This window comes from Macrobrachium rosenbergii, chromosome 2 (assembly GCF_040412425.1).
Source record: "Macrobrachium rosenbergii isolate ZJJX-2024 chromosome 2, ASM4041242v1, whole genome shotgun sequence".
NCBI classification, from domain to species: domain Eukaryota; kingdom Metazoa; phylum Arthropoda; class Malacostraca; order Decapoda; family Palaemonidae; genus Macrobrachium; species Macrobrachium rosenbergii.
Window position 1 is genome coordinate 88,883,354 of NC_089742.1, and position 18,066 is coordinate 88,901,419.

Sequence of the window (18,066 nt, forward strand, 5' to 3'; positions counted from 1 at the left end):
AGGTTCTTATTTTTGTAAATGCTGTTTTTTTTTTAGTACTGAACTTTGATACCAAATATTTAAAATATATGGAACCTATTTGAAAGTTGCTTGAAATTTCATGTTTTTTGGTTAGGGACATGAAACTGAAAATATATGTATATGTGCATAAAAATTTCAGCATCCCCACCACCTGCATATCCACTGAAACAAGAACGGCACGGACATGTACGACAGTTTGAGAAAATGCGTGGCAAATATTATCAGCGGCCTCACAACCAGCAACACAAGTCAGGATCCAATAGTCTCCAAAACACACCACCACTCTCACCTAAGAAAGGTAGGGAGGATCCTGTGACAGATCTGTTTGATTAAGCATCAAGGAGTTTAGAGCAATTGAAGTACAGTAAACTGTAATACAGGTGGGCGCATTAATTTGTCTCTTAATACAGTAAGAGGCTAACTTAAACTAGAATACCCTTACTTCTGTTTTACCATATGTTTGATGATACCTGAATGAGGATAAAGAGTACAGTACACATTAATTGGGGAAAGAAACCAAGTAAGTTTGTCAGTTGACCTCTTTCATTCGTGCATTTCTTAGTAATAGCTAGTATTAAACACTATTATGCATAAAAGCATTAAAATCGTAATCACCACATTATTGGCAGTACATGTCTTGGGTTTGAGACATGATTGGTCATGACACGAAGAAGGAATAGGATCTAATTACACAATTACTGTAGTTATTAATGGAAGAGGATGATCTCGTAATTGTTTCTGATTGTAATGGAGTATTATTCAATTTTTTATTATCCATGAAAGGGAATCATTTGTTAATTTTTTTTATCTTTGGAAGGAATAGTGTGATTTTTATTATCCAATAAAGGGGCTAATTTCTTTATTTTTTATTTATTCATGGAAAGTGGATGATTTCTTAATTGTTTATTGTGCAATAAAAGGGATGGTTTGTTAACATTTTAATTATCCATGAAAAGGGATAATTTGTTGATTTTTTTTATCCAAAGGAAAGGGATGATTTGTTGATTTTTTTAAATCCATGGCAGGGGATCATTTGAATTTTTGATAAGTGTAGCCACTGATTCTCCATATAGGAGTTATCCTAATGGTCCTACAGGGGCTCCATAAGACAGACTGACTAATATCAAGTTCTCTCTAGCTGTTCTGGGGCAAAACAGTGCTATTGTTGGTACAGTGATGACTATAAATGGACTCAAGACAGGAAAGCTCTTTATTCTGTGCACAGTGGGTACCCTGAATATTGTTACTCGCTCTTCTGTGGTACAGAAAAATTTTTCTTAATAATCCCATTTCTTATTAAAATAGGTATTTTGTTTTGCTGTTTGGGCATCCCATGAGCATTTCTCACTTATTATCATAGATCGAGCACGCCCTATTTTTACGTTTCTGTGGCTAATTTCTCATTTTTAATACAGTATAACAAAGTGCTCTTACAAGATTTCAGTAAAATTAAAATTTTCGTTATTCTCAGTATTGGGGCATTGTGTGGGGTTCGTCTTATTCTTTGTCGCTTAAGAATAATACAGCATTTCTGTGCCATTCTAAGTTTCATCATAACCGTCAATTCTTTTCATGAACCTTAATTGAGTGAATCTTATATTGTGCTCTCATTAATACAGGTACTGATAATATGTATGTCTGAGTGGTGTGCATATTTACTTAGCAGGATGGAAGTTTTTTTTCCTGGGCTAATCTTTGTATCCAACTATCTGGATTATATATTAATGCCTTTCGTTTTATTGAGTAAGATATGAAAATATTTGGTTTTAAGAGATTTTCTTTTAACCAGTCGTCACAGTCACTTACTTTGCATTCCACTGATCTGATAGATATATGTAGCTCACATCCTTCCTTACTCAGGTTTTAGATTTCTTCCATCACAGGGCTGCTATTAAGCAAGGCCAGAAGGTAACCTGCTGTGTGTTGTGAACTGCAGAGTTTGCTTTTTTTCCTGTGGGGATGGCACATACCACCACTTGCTATAAACATAGCCTTTGCCTGTATGAAAGTAAATTTGGGTGTTGCTTGGTAAGTACAGTGTGCAATATTCTCCCAGTAGCATTCTAAATGAATATGGATATCAGTTAAACTAGTCTTTTTGGTTCATGGGTTTAATAGGAGTTTGGGTGGAAGTGAATGATTTTCCCTTCAGAGCTCTGGCAGTGTTTCCTTCCCACCCTGAACATATTGTGCACAGGATGATGTGCCAAGACATCAGACTATGAGATCTTTCTGTATTTCCTCTGTGATGGAGATAAGAGTCACTGACTGGGACAGATGCCCTGAATGATAGACAAGAAGTGGAGCAAGTCACTGAGCTCTTCTTATTGAAATTGAACCCAGAAGGGCTGGGGGCACCAACCTTTTTCTAGCATGAGGAGGGGCTCCTGGAAGGGATTCAGACACTCCTATGTAGTCATCCAACACTGAAGATAACCCCAATAGGGATTGCCCGCTTTCACCTCATATATCTGTTTCTCCTATGGTTCTTGGTCCTTCACCCAAGATTCCCTCTCTGCTTGGTGGCAGCTGGTGCGTGGTTGGAGCTTAGGAAGGAGATCCCTTGATACTGAGGATGTTACTGAAATTTTCCTGTCAGGAATTCATGGTAGCCTTAGGTACTGTATGGCGATAGGTAATCTTGTGAGAGAGCAAGGTCCTTTAAGCAGACTACCAAAAAAGGCTAAGGCTAAGGTGAAGGTGAGTCAGTCTCCTAGACCCTTATTAGGATCAGCCCTTGTTTCCCAGAGCAATTCCCCTTCTGTTCCTGTCTTACCAACAAACCCTTCACTAATCCATGAGCCAGGTCAGTCAGCAAGCACTCCCAGAAAGATGGTCAAAAAGACATTCAGAAAACATTGGCACCTACAGGAATGAATGAAGTCCGTATGGTTTTTCTTTTCTATTCGTTTTCTATCAAGGAAGACAAAACTCTGTGAACTGTGTATGTTATTTATATTTGGTTTAGAGTGCAATAAAGATACAATGGAAATGTAAAAACATAGGCTTGAACATAGTGAAACCACCACCAATTCCTATAACTTTTATGGAAACTGAGACTATACGAACAAGAGAAACACAGCAGCCTTCCTTCAGGCAAATTTCATACACAGCAATTATAGATTAATAACAGAAACTGTTTGCCCTGAAAACTTTTGTATCATTTATCAGGGCCTGAAGGTTTAAGTACTGTGGGGTCCAGGTGTTCAGTCAGTACAATAAATCACAGACACTTAGTTGACTTGCTTAAAAGCAAAGTTCTTATAATTTATAAATAAGAATATATACTACATGCATATGTATGTTGTGGCCAACAGGTAATTAAAATTAAAATTACTGGCCACTGAAGTGTAGCCTATAAGCTTTGCATATGTCTGTTGACTGCATTTTATTTTGAGTAAGCAACGTCGCCAAAAACTGTTTTGCAGCTTAAGAATGTAGTACTTGTAAGTAATTTCTGAATTAACTTCAACAAGCGAAATATGTGATATTTTGGCTGCTCACTGTCGTACATAAATTCAGTTTTATTTGGTAAAGTCTGTTTGTTGATATGGTATTCTAACACTGCATAAACAGATTTATGAAACTCTGTTCTTCCTAGACTAATCTCATAATTTTAAGAAAATGACACTGACTTTTGGAACCTTTTTTTTGCCGCAGTGGCATATTTCATCATCATCTGAGGGATGAATCAGATCTCATTTTTCAACTTGGAGTACTGCACCGTGTTATTAGGTTCATGTGTGAGGGCATCACTGCGTGCTTCACAACACCAAAACTAATTAGCAGAACATCTTTCCTCTGAATTGGATATTTATCATCCCAAGAACAAAGATAGCGAGTTCATATCAAATTATTCAACGTCATAAGGAATGTAATAGTTGCTTTGCTTCCTTGAAATTCAGGAATTATTGATCGAGACAAAACATGCATAGATTTTGCTACTGGCTCACTGGAGCTGAGCTGCTAGTTTTACAGTGGTTTTTTCTTAATCCTTAAGTGCTCAAATATCAATCATTTACCTAAATGTAAATGAAAATTGATTCTCTCAACTTCCACAATAAAGTTCACTTGACAACTGACTTGCAAACACATGAGTCTGAAATGTCAAAATGATGGTCAGTGGTGGCTTCACTTAATCCGGGTCAGGGTATATCCATAAATCTAATCTCCTTGGTACCAACCAAGCTTAGCATTCTGACCATCTTGGACTATTATAACTTTCCCTGGCAGGGAGGATCTGGGACATCTGCCTCCACCCCTGACTTCAACACCAGCGGTCTTTGGTATGACGCCTCAGTGTGTGTTTTCTCACCAGGTGACATACTTTATCAATAAACGAAAGACAATAATCAAGGTGGAACTTGGATATCTGGGGCAGTTGGCCTCCCCCATAATGAACTGGTGTTGGGTCCTTCTTTCCCTTGGAATACAGCACTGCTAAAGGAGACAGACATCATCCCAGTTGATATGGCAGCCAGGGTAATTGAAGCTACCTTTTCCATTTCTTCAGAAATTATTTGACCATCCTAAAGAATCAGCATCTCCTTTTGCCCCTTCACCTTTAAAACAATGAAACATGCAAATACCCTATGGCTAACGTATCAAAAGGGACAGCCACTAATGAGTTCCAAGGAAGGCTCATGTCATTTTTGCCTCCACCATTTTCCTAGAAGTGACTTTGAGGAACAAGTCTGTGAGCAGAACTGCTGTCCCTTTCTTGCTGGGTAAGTTGGAACCCAGGAAACACTGCTCCCAAGAGTTCACTCCCCAAAACCCAGGAAGCTACAGTAGACCCAGAGTCATACAAGTCACCAGTTGTCCCTAGGTCATCTTGCCAAAATCAGAAGAGTAACAGCACCAGTAGCAAGTGCTCTCCTTTTTTGGCAGACAGAGGTGTCTATCATTGGAAAGAAAAAGCCACTCCAGCAATGCCTGTTAAGGGCAAGGAAAGAGATGGAACCCAACAAGGTTTTGCAGGTTGGAGGTAGGCTTTTGCTGCACTGGGCACATTGGAAGCATCCCCTTGGCAGCATAGCATCATCCCTAGTGGGTTTGGTTGGGGTGGCAATGATTTCACCCTCCCCACTCCTCAAGAGGTTTTTCCAATGAGAGCATCTTTGGAGAATATGTGCAAAAGGCTCTCAAAAAAATAATGTTCATTTGTCACCAAGCATGTTATGACAGTGTCCCCTAGGAGGACTCTGAACGGGGTGATCCTCGACCCATTAGAGCTGAACAAGAATATCGTGCCAGAAGTTCTAGATGACAACTGTTGTCAAGTATGTTTGCTCATGCAGTATGGAACCTAGACTATCTATCGATCTGAAAGGTACATACTGGCACATCCCTATCACCGTACCCTTCAGCTCCTTTCTAGCAGGGTTGGCAAAAACCAATGTTTTTTTTTTTTTTTTTTAAATCCAAAAACCATGGTTTTATGGTTTAAACCATGGAATATGGCTTATTTTGGGTTTAATTAAATTAATTCCTGTGCTACTCAGTATAAAACTCAGATATTTAGATAATATTCACACAGATCTGTGTACCTATGTGTGTTTGACATACCATTATCCATACATTGTAAGTATTAAAAAAAATTAAAGTTTCAATTATCATTTATCTCCTTATCTCATTGAAATTAGAACACTTTAGTTACAAGTCAAAATATTTGGTTATATGAAATACTTCAGATAACTGCATATGGAAGGGCAGATAGCTAGAATGAAGGCTCATTACAGTAACTGCTCTGCCTTGGAAACTGGCAATGATATTGGTGATTAAAGGTGTTATAAAAAGATGTTGGTAATTGATATGATTTAGGGGGTAATTTTTGTGTTACTTAGGCTAAACCAGGAAACTGAAATTGGCTAGACTAGGAAACTGAAATTGACACTGAAGGACCTACTGTCACCTATTGTAATTCAGTAATGTCAAGTAGGTTAGAGACTTTTGTTCACAGTAGCCTAGGCTAATAATATGATGAAAGAATTTTGGCCTTGGCCAAACTCTGATTCTGTAGCACTAAATCCTCAGGAAATTAGGCCTAGTTACATTGGCTGAATTTCTCACTTGACAGAAACTTATAATTTTTTATAGAGAAACTATTACATAAGCTATAGGACAGGTCAGGGTAGTAGGGTATGTTTTAAGGCCTGCCATGCACTACAGTAATCAATCTGATCATATAGTTTCATCTGAATGTATGTTTTTGATACTTTTTTTGCAAGAAAACAGATGTAGAGTTATTGTAGACTACCTGTATCTTTTTACGTGTGACTTCGGTATAGGCTATAATCAAATTGGAAAATTGATAATTTATTCAAGTCTAAGCTTCATACAAAGACTAGGGACGTGCTGAAGCTTCGGCAATTTTGCTTTGTTTTGCCAAAGCTGTGTGTTTGGAAAATTATTTTTGATTCAGCGTAATACACTATTATATTTCAATTAACATGTATACCCAAGTAATTTGCTATTTTTTAAGGTCTATTTTCCAGCTCTGAAAATGGGGGTCACATATTACTTGAGATATATTTTCAAAATGTGAAAATTTCTAGGCCTATACGCTTAAAAACATGTGATCAGACTTGTAGACCTAAATTTGCCATACAGTTTTATTTGGGATATTAGCTGAAGCTTTGGCTTCAGCACACCCCTAATAAAAATATTATCACCAAAATTTAGGCTTATAGGTATGATAATAAAGGTATTAAAAGATGAAATATTTTGTAGGTCAACTAAATTTCAAATCCTACATAATTTTGTAAACAATATATAGCCTTTTTTCCAGTTAAATTTTACCCAAACCTTGTAATATTGATATGATAATTTCAGATGCTGATGAGCCAGAAGAGCAAGAAATTGAATGCCTTGGCAATCCTGGACCATCAGATTCAAGTTATAGCTCTTTCTCTCAGTTAGGCAGCATTAGAAGTTCCTCTGCCCCTTGTACCAGTAAGCAAACTACTATTGATAGCTCTAGTATGAGAGTTTCTTACAAGTCTGATAAAAATTTGAAAAGATCAGCTGAGTCGAAGGAAGAAACAAAACCAAAAATAAAAATGGAAAGAAACATTCAACCATACAGGTATTTTATAAAGACAAGTGAAAAAGAAAAACAAGTTTTGATAAGCAGCTAGCTAGATATTTATATGCAACAAATAGTAGCTTTAGAACAGTGGAGAACCCGCAGTTCCTAAAATTTGTCGAAATGGTACGTCCAGGATATAGATTACCTACAAGGAAACAAATTGGTGGATCTATTTTGAATGAAGTATATGATGAGGAGATTGCTAAAGGGAGACTTCTTTTGAAAGGTCAGATTGTTTCAATGGATTTAGATGGCTGGAGCAATGTTCATAATGATCCAGTTGTGTGTGTGTCAGTTATTGATGAAAATTCAGAAAGTTTCTTGATTAAAACTGTTGATACATCTGGTCAAAAGCATGATGTAACGTACTGTACTTAACAAGTCTTGCTACCAAAATAATAAAGGAAGCATCTCAAGAGTTTGATGTAAGGGTGCATAGTTTTGTAACAGACAATGCTGCTGATATGAAAGCCATGAGGAAGCAACTTAAGAATTAGTTTGGCTGTATTGCAACTAATAGATGTTCTTCACACATTGCTAACTTATTAGCTCATGATTTAGATATACCAAATGTGAAATCCCATGTAGTACAAATGATAAAGTATCTAAGGAATACCCATCTTCCTGCAGTGAGATACAAGGAAGCAGGTGGTAAAAAGCTGATTATGCCCGTTGAAACAAGGTGGAACTCTGTATATGAGAGTTTGGAATCATATCTCCAAAACTGGCCAATCTTGACATCCATTACTCTAGATGAATCCATTACTTGCAAGATTATGAACATGAGCATTAAAAGCAATGCCCAAGCTTTAGCCAACCGACTTAGACCTGTATCTGTTGCCCTTTCTGATCTACTAAGTGGAAAATGTAAAATAGGCGATTAAGTGAAGATATGGAAAAATCTTGTTCTTGAACTCAAACAAATACTTCCTGAAAAAGAAGTGGAGAAAGCCAAGAAAAGCAGTTACAGATTATCATCCTCTTGCATGCTTACTGGATCCCCATTTCCAAAAGGACATAGAGAGCATGCCAGAAGATGATGAATGTAAAGCAATGTCTTTAGCAGAATGGGAATATCCAGAATTCCTACCAATTATACTTAAGATGAAAGCTAAAGCATATCCTTTTGACAAAGCCGCCTTGTTTGAAACATCAGTAATTTCTCACCTCACCAGTTGCTCCTGGTGGAGAGCACTAAAAGGCAAAATTGATGTTGATGTAATAGAAGATATCTGTGGTTTGCTCAATAGAGTCGCTTGAAGTGTGAGAGTTGAGAGAAAGTACACTCTAAACTCAGAAACAAGCTGGGTATAGAGAAGGCTGGGAAGTTGGTTTTTTTACAGAAAGGTTTGAACAAAGACTACAATTTTGATGAGGCAGACTAGATTTTCTATGTTTTGTAGTCTTTAGGTTTTCATTTTGGATTAAGTTATCAATCACCAAATGATATTTACTGAAAAAAATTTTTTTTTTAATTTGATATCAATCACCAAATGGTATTTAGTTTTGTGAATTTTTTGTTTATTTGATATCATCTCTAAATGGTATTAATTTTGTACATTTTTTATTTATTATAATTTACAAGAAGTCGCTGCACAGCCGACCCTTAATTTGCCCGTAGTCATCGAGAGTAGAATCGTCGCTGCATAGCCGATCCCAGTTGACCTAGATATCAAAACAATTAAAGTTATCAACAGTTTGATCCGTCCCTTTTCTTTACCTGAAACAGACATTTAGAGGGCACAGTCGAAAAGTACGAGGATGAGAGGCTGAGTGCCACTCCCTTAAGCAGCTTAGCCCAACTATGCTGCTTAAAACAACCTTTCTAAAGGCATATTAAGCTGGCTAAATTGTCTTTCCGCAGGATACATGGGAAGATACAAGCAGATGGCTAAGACACCTGGAATATGACACATCTCTGCACAGGGTCACCAGACTGGACAGATCTCTGCACGGTCCATACTCGGCGGCAGTCTTAAAGAGGGACAGGACAGGAGAAATCTTTGCAGTTAGCCCGAGCAATCGTATGCACGTGAGAGGTGCTGAGAGTGAGGTTCCCCCTTCCCCTTCCCCTTCCCCTTCCCCTCCCCCTCCCTCCTTCCCCTTCCCCCCCTTCCCCCCTTCCCCCTGTCCACACCCCAACTCCAGACTCATTACCATCTCTACAGTCATCCTCAGTGGATCATCCAAGTGATAGTGTGCCGTGCCATACGTGTGATTGTCCCTTGTCATTCTTCGCCAGAGACCCGCTTCCCCTAAGGTAAAGTACGAGTGAAGACTTTTCAGTCACGATAGTTTGCCATTAGAAGGGTTTATTGAGTGCCAGTATTCTACCTCTATCCTTGTGCCATTTTATCCGGTGCCATTGCCAATGTTCTGTGTTCCAGTGTAAAGTGTTCATTCATCAGTGCAGCCTCGAGTTGTTGTATGTGTTAAATTTTCCTTTTACTGGCGTGTAATGTTCACCTCTCTATTGCAGAGGGCCTTTGCTGTGGACTCACCTTGGACTGTGCCTTGTCATCATTCAAGACTTCAGTAGAAAGATCTTCAGGAGTTGCAAGCCTCCTAATAATTCATTTAACCATTTTCCTTTTGATTCCTTTTGTAAATATAATTACTTAATTTAATCAAAGTGTTTACGTAACATTCCCTCATGAAGTAGAGCCCTAAGCTCATTGAATCGTCCCCATTTTTCTTTTCTTTTTATGATTTCCCTTAACATAAAGTCAGATCTCCAAGGCCAACTTGAAGAAAGATCCATTGCCAGCCTATAAACCATTCTAAGAATCTAGAAATCTGGGGAAATACATAAAAATGGCGACCTTCCCACAGATCTTGTTTAGCAGTTGCATTTTCCCCTCTATAGTTGCCTTGTTGCATTTGCAACTTGCCAAATCAGTGATTAGCAAAGCTAAGCTAGGTGCGAGACAAATTCTGAACCTGGTACCAAGAGCACAGACCAAGAGAGTTCCACGTAAGTAATGTGTTTATCTTAGCAAATTTAGCAAATTTTTTTTTTATTTTACAATCGTGACTGTTCCTAGGGAATTCAGAATAGAGACGCATGTACCCACTGAGAGAAAAGAAATGCCATATTAGATTTGTTAACCCTTAAACGCCTACTGGACGTATCATACGTCGACTAAAATTGTCTGTTGGGTGCCAAGTGGACGTGCCATATGTCGACTACAAAATTTCAACCTTCGGTCAACTTTGACTCGACCGAAATGGTCGAAAAACGCAATTGTAAGCTAAAAACTCTTACATTCTAGTAATATTCAATCATTTACCTTCATTTTGCAACAAATTGGAAGTCTCTAGCACAATATTTCGATTTATGGTGAATTTTTGAAAAAACTTTTCCTTACATCTGCTCGGTAACTCGGCCGAAAAATTTCAGAAATTCTTTCGTCATTTTGTCGTAATTTTGCACTGTTTTATATTAGCCATTACGTAAAGTTTTATATATGAAATGCGCAATTTCATGTAAATACAACAAAATACAACCCATGGTTGTAGCTTTTATCAGTTTGGAAATATTTTCATATAAATCTCGATAACTGCCAAAATTTCAACCTTCTGTCAACTTTGACTCGACCGAAATGGTAAAAACGCAATTGTAAGCTAAAACTCTTACATTCTAGTAATATTCAATCATTTACCTTCATTTTGCAACAAATTGGAAGTCTCTAGCACAATATTTCGATTTATGATGAATTTTGAAAAACTTTTTCCTTACGTCCGCGCCAGAAATTCTTTCATCACGTTGTCGTAATGTTTGCACCGCTTTTATATTAGTCGTTACATAAAGTTTTATATATGGAAATGTGTGCAATTTCATGTAGAATACAACAGAAAATAACTCATGGTTGTAGCTTTTATCAGTTTTGAAAGTATTTTCATATAAATCACGATAACTGCCAAAATTTCAACCTTGGTAAAAAACGCAATTATAAGCTAAAACTCACATTCTAGTTATTCAATCAACCTTCATTTTCAAACCAAATATTTCGATTTATGGTGAATTTCTGAAAAAAAACTTTTTCCTTACGTCTGCTGTAGCGGTAACTCAGCCGAACATCTCAGAAATTCTTTAAATCACGTTGTCGTAATGTTTGCATCGTTTACATTAGTCGTTACATAAACTTTTATATATGAAAATGTGCGCAATTTCATGTAGAATACAACAGAAAATAATTCATGGTTATAGCTTTTATCAATTTTGAAATATTTTCACATACATCACGATAACTGCCAAAATTTCAACCGTCGGTCAAAAGGGTCGAAAAACGCAATTGTAAGCTAAAACTCTTACATTCTAGTAATATTCAATCATTTACCTTTATTTTGCAATAAATTGGAAGTCTCTAGCACAATATTTCGATTTATGGTGAATTTAAAAAAAAAAAACATTTTCCTTACATCCATGCGGTAACTTCGGCGAACATCTCAGAAATTCTTTCAATCACGTTGTCGTAATGTTTGCACCGTTTTATATTAGTCGTTACATAAACTTTTATATATGAAAATGTGCGCAATTTCATGTAGAATACAACAGAAAATAACTCATGGTTGTAGCTTTTATCAGTTTTGAAATATTTTCATATAAATTACGATAAATAGAAAAATTCGACCTTGGTCAACTTTAACTCGACGAAATGGTCGAAACTGCAATTGTAAGCTAAAACACTTACGGTCTAGTAATATTCAATCAATTAGCTTCATTTTTCAACAAACGGGAGGTCTCTAGCACAATATTTCGATTTATGGTGAATTTTGAAAAAATTTTACAAATCCAGCATTACGGATTCATGCATCATATTGTGATAATATTTTCTCTGTGTTGCTTTGATCGTTTTTACAATTTGTTATATACCAAAATCATCGCAATTTAGTGTACATTACAAAAAATAATCCGTTAGCTTTAACGGTTTGCTCACAGCGATTTGTATAAAATTATATATGAAATTTTTTTTTGCGCTGTCATATATTTCAATATTTATATATGATAATGATATTTTTTCATTTCTGATGGTTGCATACTAAACTTCAGGCAATGACAAAAAAGGAACCAAAATGAACTCTTAATCTTAAAAACTAAGCGTGCTGTGATTTTTGAAAAAACCTTTTTTCCCGCTTTGCGCGCTAACTCTTAACGCTTGGCATACGGGAGACATTTTTGTAAATAGAGGCTCGGCGTTTAAGGGTTAATGCATGCCTTTCAGGATAGATAGTTAGGAAATAACCAGTGCTAACTAATTTTATTTCAAGGAATAGTGCAAAAGAAATTCCTGTGTTAAATTTTACTTTGCAGTTCGGAATAGCGAACTATTTAGGCCCGGACGAACTCCCCCGTGGGATAAGATCTCTCTCAGTTTAGCTAAAACTCGAATTAGGTGTTAAGAAAGCAAAATTTGATCTCCGCTTCTAGGGAAAAATTATGAGGTCATTTTTACTGTTATCTGCTCATCCCGGGAAATTCCCCGCAGTCAGGAGACCAGACAGTGTTTGTAAACAGAAGGGTTCATTCAACCAGGATCTAAAAATAACCGACAGCGGTGTGAGTCAGACGACCTTCACCCCCCCCACTCCCCGCGTACCTACATTCATCGCCCTAGTAGTGTCCTTATAAAGATTGTTCCGACCCAAGCCACTCTCAGCAAAAATTTTTTGGCGGGTTTTTTTTCTCGTTAGCAACTTCCAAGTCCTACGGAACAAATCCTATTTTCAAGCCTTACGAGACCAATCCAATTTCTCAGTCCTACGAGACAGATCCCAATTCCAAGTCTTATGAGACTCCAGTAAATTCTACATCGTACAAGGCAGGAATTTCCAAGTCCTATGGGCAAATCTAATTCCAGGTCATACGAGATTCAACCAAATTCTACGTCGTGCGAGGCGGGAATTTCCAAGTCCCACAGGCAACCCAATTCCAAGTCGTACGAGACTCCACTAAATTCTACGTCATACGAGGTGGGAATTTCCAAGTCATACGGGCAAGCCAAATTCCAAGTCTTACGAGACTCCACTAAATTCTACGTCATACAAAGCGGGAATTGGAATTTCCAAGTCCTACGGGCAAATCCAATTCCAAGTCTTGTGAGACGCCCATCCAAACCCACACGTCCTACAAGGCGCCCATCTCCCGGTTCCCAATCCCATTTAGTTTTCTTAACTTTAGAAGGACCTGCCAACTAAGTTTGACAAGATGGCTACTGTCAGAGCCCAGCACAAAGAGGACTTTAAGTTATTCATGTAGGCAGGAAAAGATATGGGAATGTCGGGGCAAGAGTTACGGGACTGGGTCCAGGGACAACTAGATGCTGCAACGAGAGAGAGAGAGGCAGAAGGAATCACCCAGGAGAAGAGAGAGGAGATGGAGAGGCAAGAGAGAGCGAAAAGAGAGATAGAGCGGCAAGAGAGGGAAAGAGAGGATCGCCCATGAGAAGAGAGAGGAGATAGAACAGCAAGAGAGAGCAAAAAGAGAGGAGACGGAGAGGCAAGAGAGAGAGAGAGAGAGAATTGCCCAAGAGAAGAGAGAGAGAGAGAGAGAAAGTTAAGTATATCTTAGTTTAACAGAGACCACTGAGCTGTTTAACAGCTCTCCTAGGGCTGGCCCGAAGGATTAGATTTATTTTTGGCTAAGAACCAATTGGTTACTCTAGCAATGGACCTACAGCTTATTGTCAGAATCCGAACCACATTATAGCAAGAAATGAATTTCTATCACTAGAAACAAATTCCTCTTGTTCTTCACTGGCTGATCGGAGATTTGAACTCGCATCAAACAGAGTGGTAGCTGAGAACTGAACCCGCCACCCAGCGGAACAGAGAGAGAGAGAGAGAGAGAGAGAGAGAGAATCGCCTAGGAGAAGAGAGGAGATGAACGGCAAGAGAGAGAGAGGAGGAGAGGCAGGAGGCAGAAAGGAGGAGAGGAGTGAGCGGGAGCGCACCCACTGACCTCCAGATGTTAGAACAGCAGAACGCCACCCTCCTGTGGCAGGAATGAGTGCCCTCAGCCAAGCTCACTCATTTATGCCAAAATGGACAGAGGCAGAACCCGAAGTATGGCTTGAGAGAGCCGAAAGAGTCCTGGAGTGCTGCACCCTCTCCCCCATGGAACTCTCCCTTGTTCCCACTAAATTCCTGGGAGGAAAGGCACTCGCCTACCACGCCCTTTCGGTAGAGGATAGGGGAAACTGGGAAGCCACACGTCAAGCAGTTACCAAGGCGTACAAGATTACCCCCGAGCAGTGGAGGAGGCGTTGGAGAGAGCAGACAAGAGAAGCAGGCCAGACTTGGGCAGACTGGGTGTACCATTCCGAGCAGGCGTTAGCAAAATGGCTTGAGTCCGAAGGGGCCACCGAGGTAATCGAGAAATTTAAATTTGAGCATTTCTTACGCTACGCCCCTCCTGCCCTTGCCATGCATGTAGTAGAAAAAGCCCCTGCAACGCTCACCGAGTGTTGCTGAATAGCAGATGTGGGAGACTCGCCACCCTCAGGAAGGATCCATGCGGCGGAAGGTATATTCCCCACCCTTCCTCGGAGGATCAGCTCCCCATAAGGTTGGACCCGCTGGCAAGCCCCTATACTGTATTTCCATTATTGTTAAAAGACAGGGCATTCCACTGACCAGTGCCGCATCTGGCCCAAGGCGCTCTCATCTGCCTCTGAAGACATCACAGCCGCCTCTTGCTACTGGCCCCGATCGCCGCCTGCAGCGGGCGCTCCCCCCCGGCGGGATTTCCGCCATGAGAAATGCTGTGGTTGCGGAAAATGGGGACATTACTCCTCCACCTTCAAGCATTGCCCTCGTTACAACCAGCCGAAGACAGTAGGAACCATAACTTGCCCTAAACGGCCCACCGGGTGGATTGGGCTTGAGTCTGTGAGGGTCGCGCCTCCGGACGGGTCCAGTCCTCCCCGGAATCTAGAAAACATAATAGACACCGGGTCGGAAGTTAGCCTAATAGTGCATAGAGAAGTCCCCACTGGAGCCGTCATTTGGGAAGATGAACGGATGACGATCCTCTGGGTGAACAGGGATAGGAAGTACCTTCCGACGGTCCGCTTAAGGGTCACCACAGGCGATGACTTTCGAGAGAGGGAACACATTTTTGGTGTAGCCGAGATGCTCACCACCGGGAAGCCCCTCCCTCTGGGACAAGATCTTATCCAGTGGAGGGATCCCTCCATCCTGCTCCTCTGCCTAAATCCCTCCGAGCCCACGATCGCCCCACGGCCTCCCTGACGACAGCAGGAGGCTCTGCTTCCCCCTGGACTGTCTCTAGGATCGATCCCGTGGCTCCAGGAACCAACCCCTGCCCCTAAGGAAGCCAAAAATTCTGTGATCTCTACCACTCCTCATTACCGGAACCCCAGCTGCCCTGCCCTCCCTCGCAAGCGAGAGGTTAATTGAGGAGCAAAAGGCGGACGCCCCAATGAGCCGCCTCCACTGCGAGGCCGCCACCAGCAAGGATGCCCTCACTGACTTGATGAAAGGTGCCTTCCTGCTGTAAGACAATCTCCTGTACAAAGTAACCCGGGGGCCAAGCAAGCCATCCCAGGTGCGCCATAAACTCGTGGTAGTCCCCCAGACTCTGCAGAAGGATATGCTAAGTTTGGCACATGACGGCATCAGCGGGCACTTCAGTGTCACTCGCACTGCTCATGCTGTCTAAAGTAAGTTCCACTGGCCCGGCATCTGGAAAAGTGTAAAGCAATTCATTGCCTCCTGCCCTACATGCCAAGTGGCAGGAAACCTAAGCTAGGTAGTCCCCAGGGCCCCCCCTCAGGAATATCCCCTCTGCCGGCGTTTCCTTCAGGGACGTCGTCATTGACTATTTCACTCCGCAGGGGCGCATGAAAAGTAAATCGGAGAACGCCCATTGCCTTACCATCATTGACTGCTTCACGCGATACCCGGAGGTGATTCCGGCCAGGAGCAAAAGCTCGAAAAATGAGGTAATGGCCTTGGTAAAATTCTTCTGTAGATTCGGGTTCCCTGCCACTATACAAACTGATCAGGGTCAACACTGTGTTGAAAGAATTCTGTGACGGCATGGCCAGCCACAGAATCAAGCATTTTCACTCAATGCCCTATCACCCCGAGAGTCAAGGAATCATCGAGCAGTTCCACCAATCACACTCCACGACGCTCAGAAAATTGGAGCACGAGGGAGGTGGCTCGTGGGAGGACAACCTTCCATACACCCTTTTTGCCACCCGCCATGCTCCCTCTGAAACCACTATGTATAGCCCCTTCGAGCTGTTGTATGTCCATCCCACCCGGGCGCCGCTTGATATATTATATGATGCATGGGCGGACCCCGCTCACACAGATTGGGCGGAAGAATTGCCAACCATCCAGAAAAACCTCCGGGCAGCTTGGGTGGTAGCCCAGGCCACAGAAGCAGCCACCCAAGAACGGATGAAGATAAAATTTGACGAGACCGCATGCTCCCTCTCTTTCGAGACTGGAGATCAGGTCCTTGTACTCCGGATAGGCGCCACAAGGTCCCTCGAAACCCACTTCTCCCGCCCCCATAAAATCTTGGGAAAGTGTGGGGACCTGAACTATTTAGTGGATTGCGGGAAACGGAGACCCAAGTGGCTCCATATAAATCTCCTGAAACTGTACAAGACCCGTGGCGAGGAGACACCCGAAGATGATACATCCACCCCTGAGGCAGTAGTTGGCACTGCTACCCTGGCCTATACGCCCACCACTGACTCTGAAATCCTCAAGAACCTGGACGTCATCACCCCAGGTCTCGCTGCCTCCCACAGGGAAGATATCCGCCAGTTATTAGACCGAAACTCGCAAGTCGTCCGAGACACCCTTGGGTGCATGGACATAATAAAACATTCTATAAATATCGAGGAGGGCGTGAAACCCATAGCCCAGGGATACTACCAGGTCAACCCAGATAAGGCCCGTAGGATCGAGGAACAGGTCCAGCTTCAGCTCGACCTCGGCCTTATAGAACAAAGCCACAGCCCCTGGGCCTCCCCCATAGTACTAGTACCTAAGGAGGGCGGTGGAGATCGACTTTGTGTTGATTTCAGGAAGTTGAATGAAGCGACGGAGTCGGAACCTTAACCCCCTTCCCCGGATCGAGGCTTGCTTAGACAGCCTAGGGAGTGCCTCCTGTCTAAGCAAGATTGGTTTGGAGAAGGGCTATTGGCAAGTCCCACTGTCCGAGGAGTTGCCCTTGGACGGCATTCATAACTCCTAGCGGAATCTACCAATGCAAGGTTATGCCATACGGGTTAAAAAAAATGCTCCCGGCTGTTTCCAACATTTGATGAACAAAGTACTGGCGGACTTAAAGAACTGCGTGGTATACATGGACAACATCGTCACCTACGCCAGCACCTGGGAAGAGCATTTAACAATCCTAGAACAAATTTTAACTGCCCTGGGAAATGCCAATTTGGTGATAAATCTAAAGTGCCAATTCGGAGGCAGCGAAATTACATACTTGGGCCATCAGGTCGGAAATGGATGGTTAGCGCCAAAGGCGGCGAACATAGAAGCCATCAGGAGTATGGCCTACCCGCAAACAAAACAGAATGCCCAACGTTTCCTCAGGATGGTACAGTACTTCCTCAGATTCATCCCAGACTTTGTGGATGTTGCTGTCCCCATCACAAACCTCTTCCAGGGAAAGCAACCCTTTAGGTGCACGGAAGAATGCAAAAGGGCTTACGATAACTTGAAAGCCATATGAATAACAAAACCGGTCCTACATAATCCCCGACTACGAACGGCCTTTTTGCATAGCCGTAGATGCCAGCGACATCGGTATTGGAGCAGTAATGTTCCAAGAGAAAGAGGGAGTTAGGCACCCAGTGGCATATTATGCTAAGAAATGGAAGCCAGCTGAAACTCGTTATAGCACGATCGAGAAGGAACTGCTTGGAATGGTGCTGGCAATGAAACATTTCGAG

General features: G+C 41.3%; 1 protein-coding gene across 7 annotated transcripts in view; it reads left to right on the top strand.

Moving 5' to 3' along the window:
* mtgo (miles to go) overlaps window positions 1–18,066 on the top strand; it is a 520,265-nt gene that overhangs the window by 438,096 nt on the left and 64,103 nt on the right. For 4 of the 7 annotated variants that reach the window (XM_067122008.1, XM_067121992.1, XM_067121999.1 and 1 more), the window contains exons 5-6: window positions 161–319; window positions 6,856–6,975. In XM_067122008.1, coding sequence (XP_066978109.1) covers window positions 161–319; window positions 6,856–6,975 — 279 coding nt within the window. The remainder of the gene's footprint in view (window positions 1–160; window positions 320–6,855; window positions 6,976–18,066) is intronic. The other 3 variants (XM_067122025.1, XM_067122034.1, XM_067122041.1) reach the window with 1 other exon arrangement.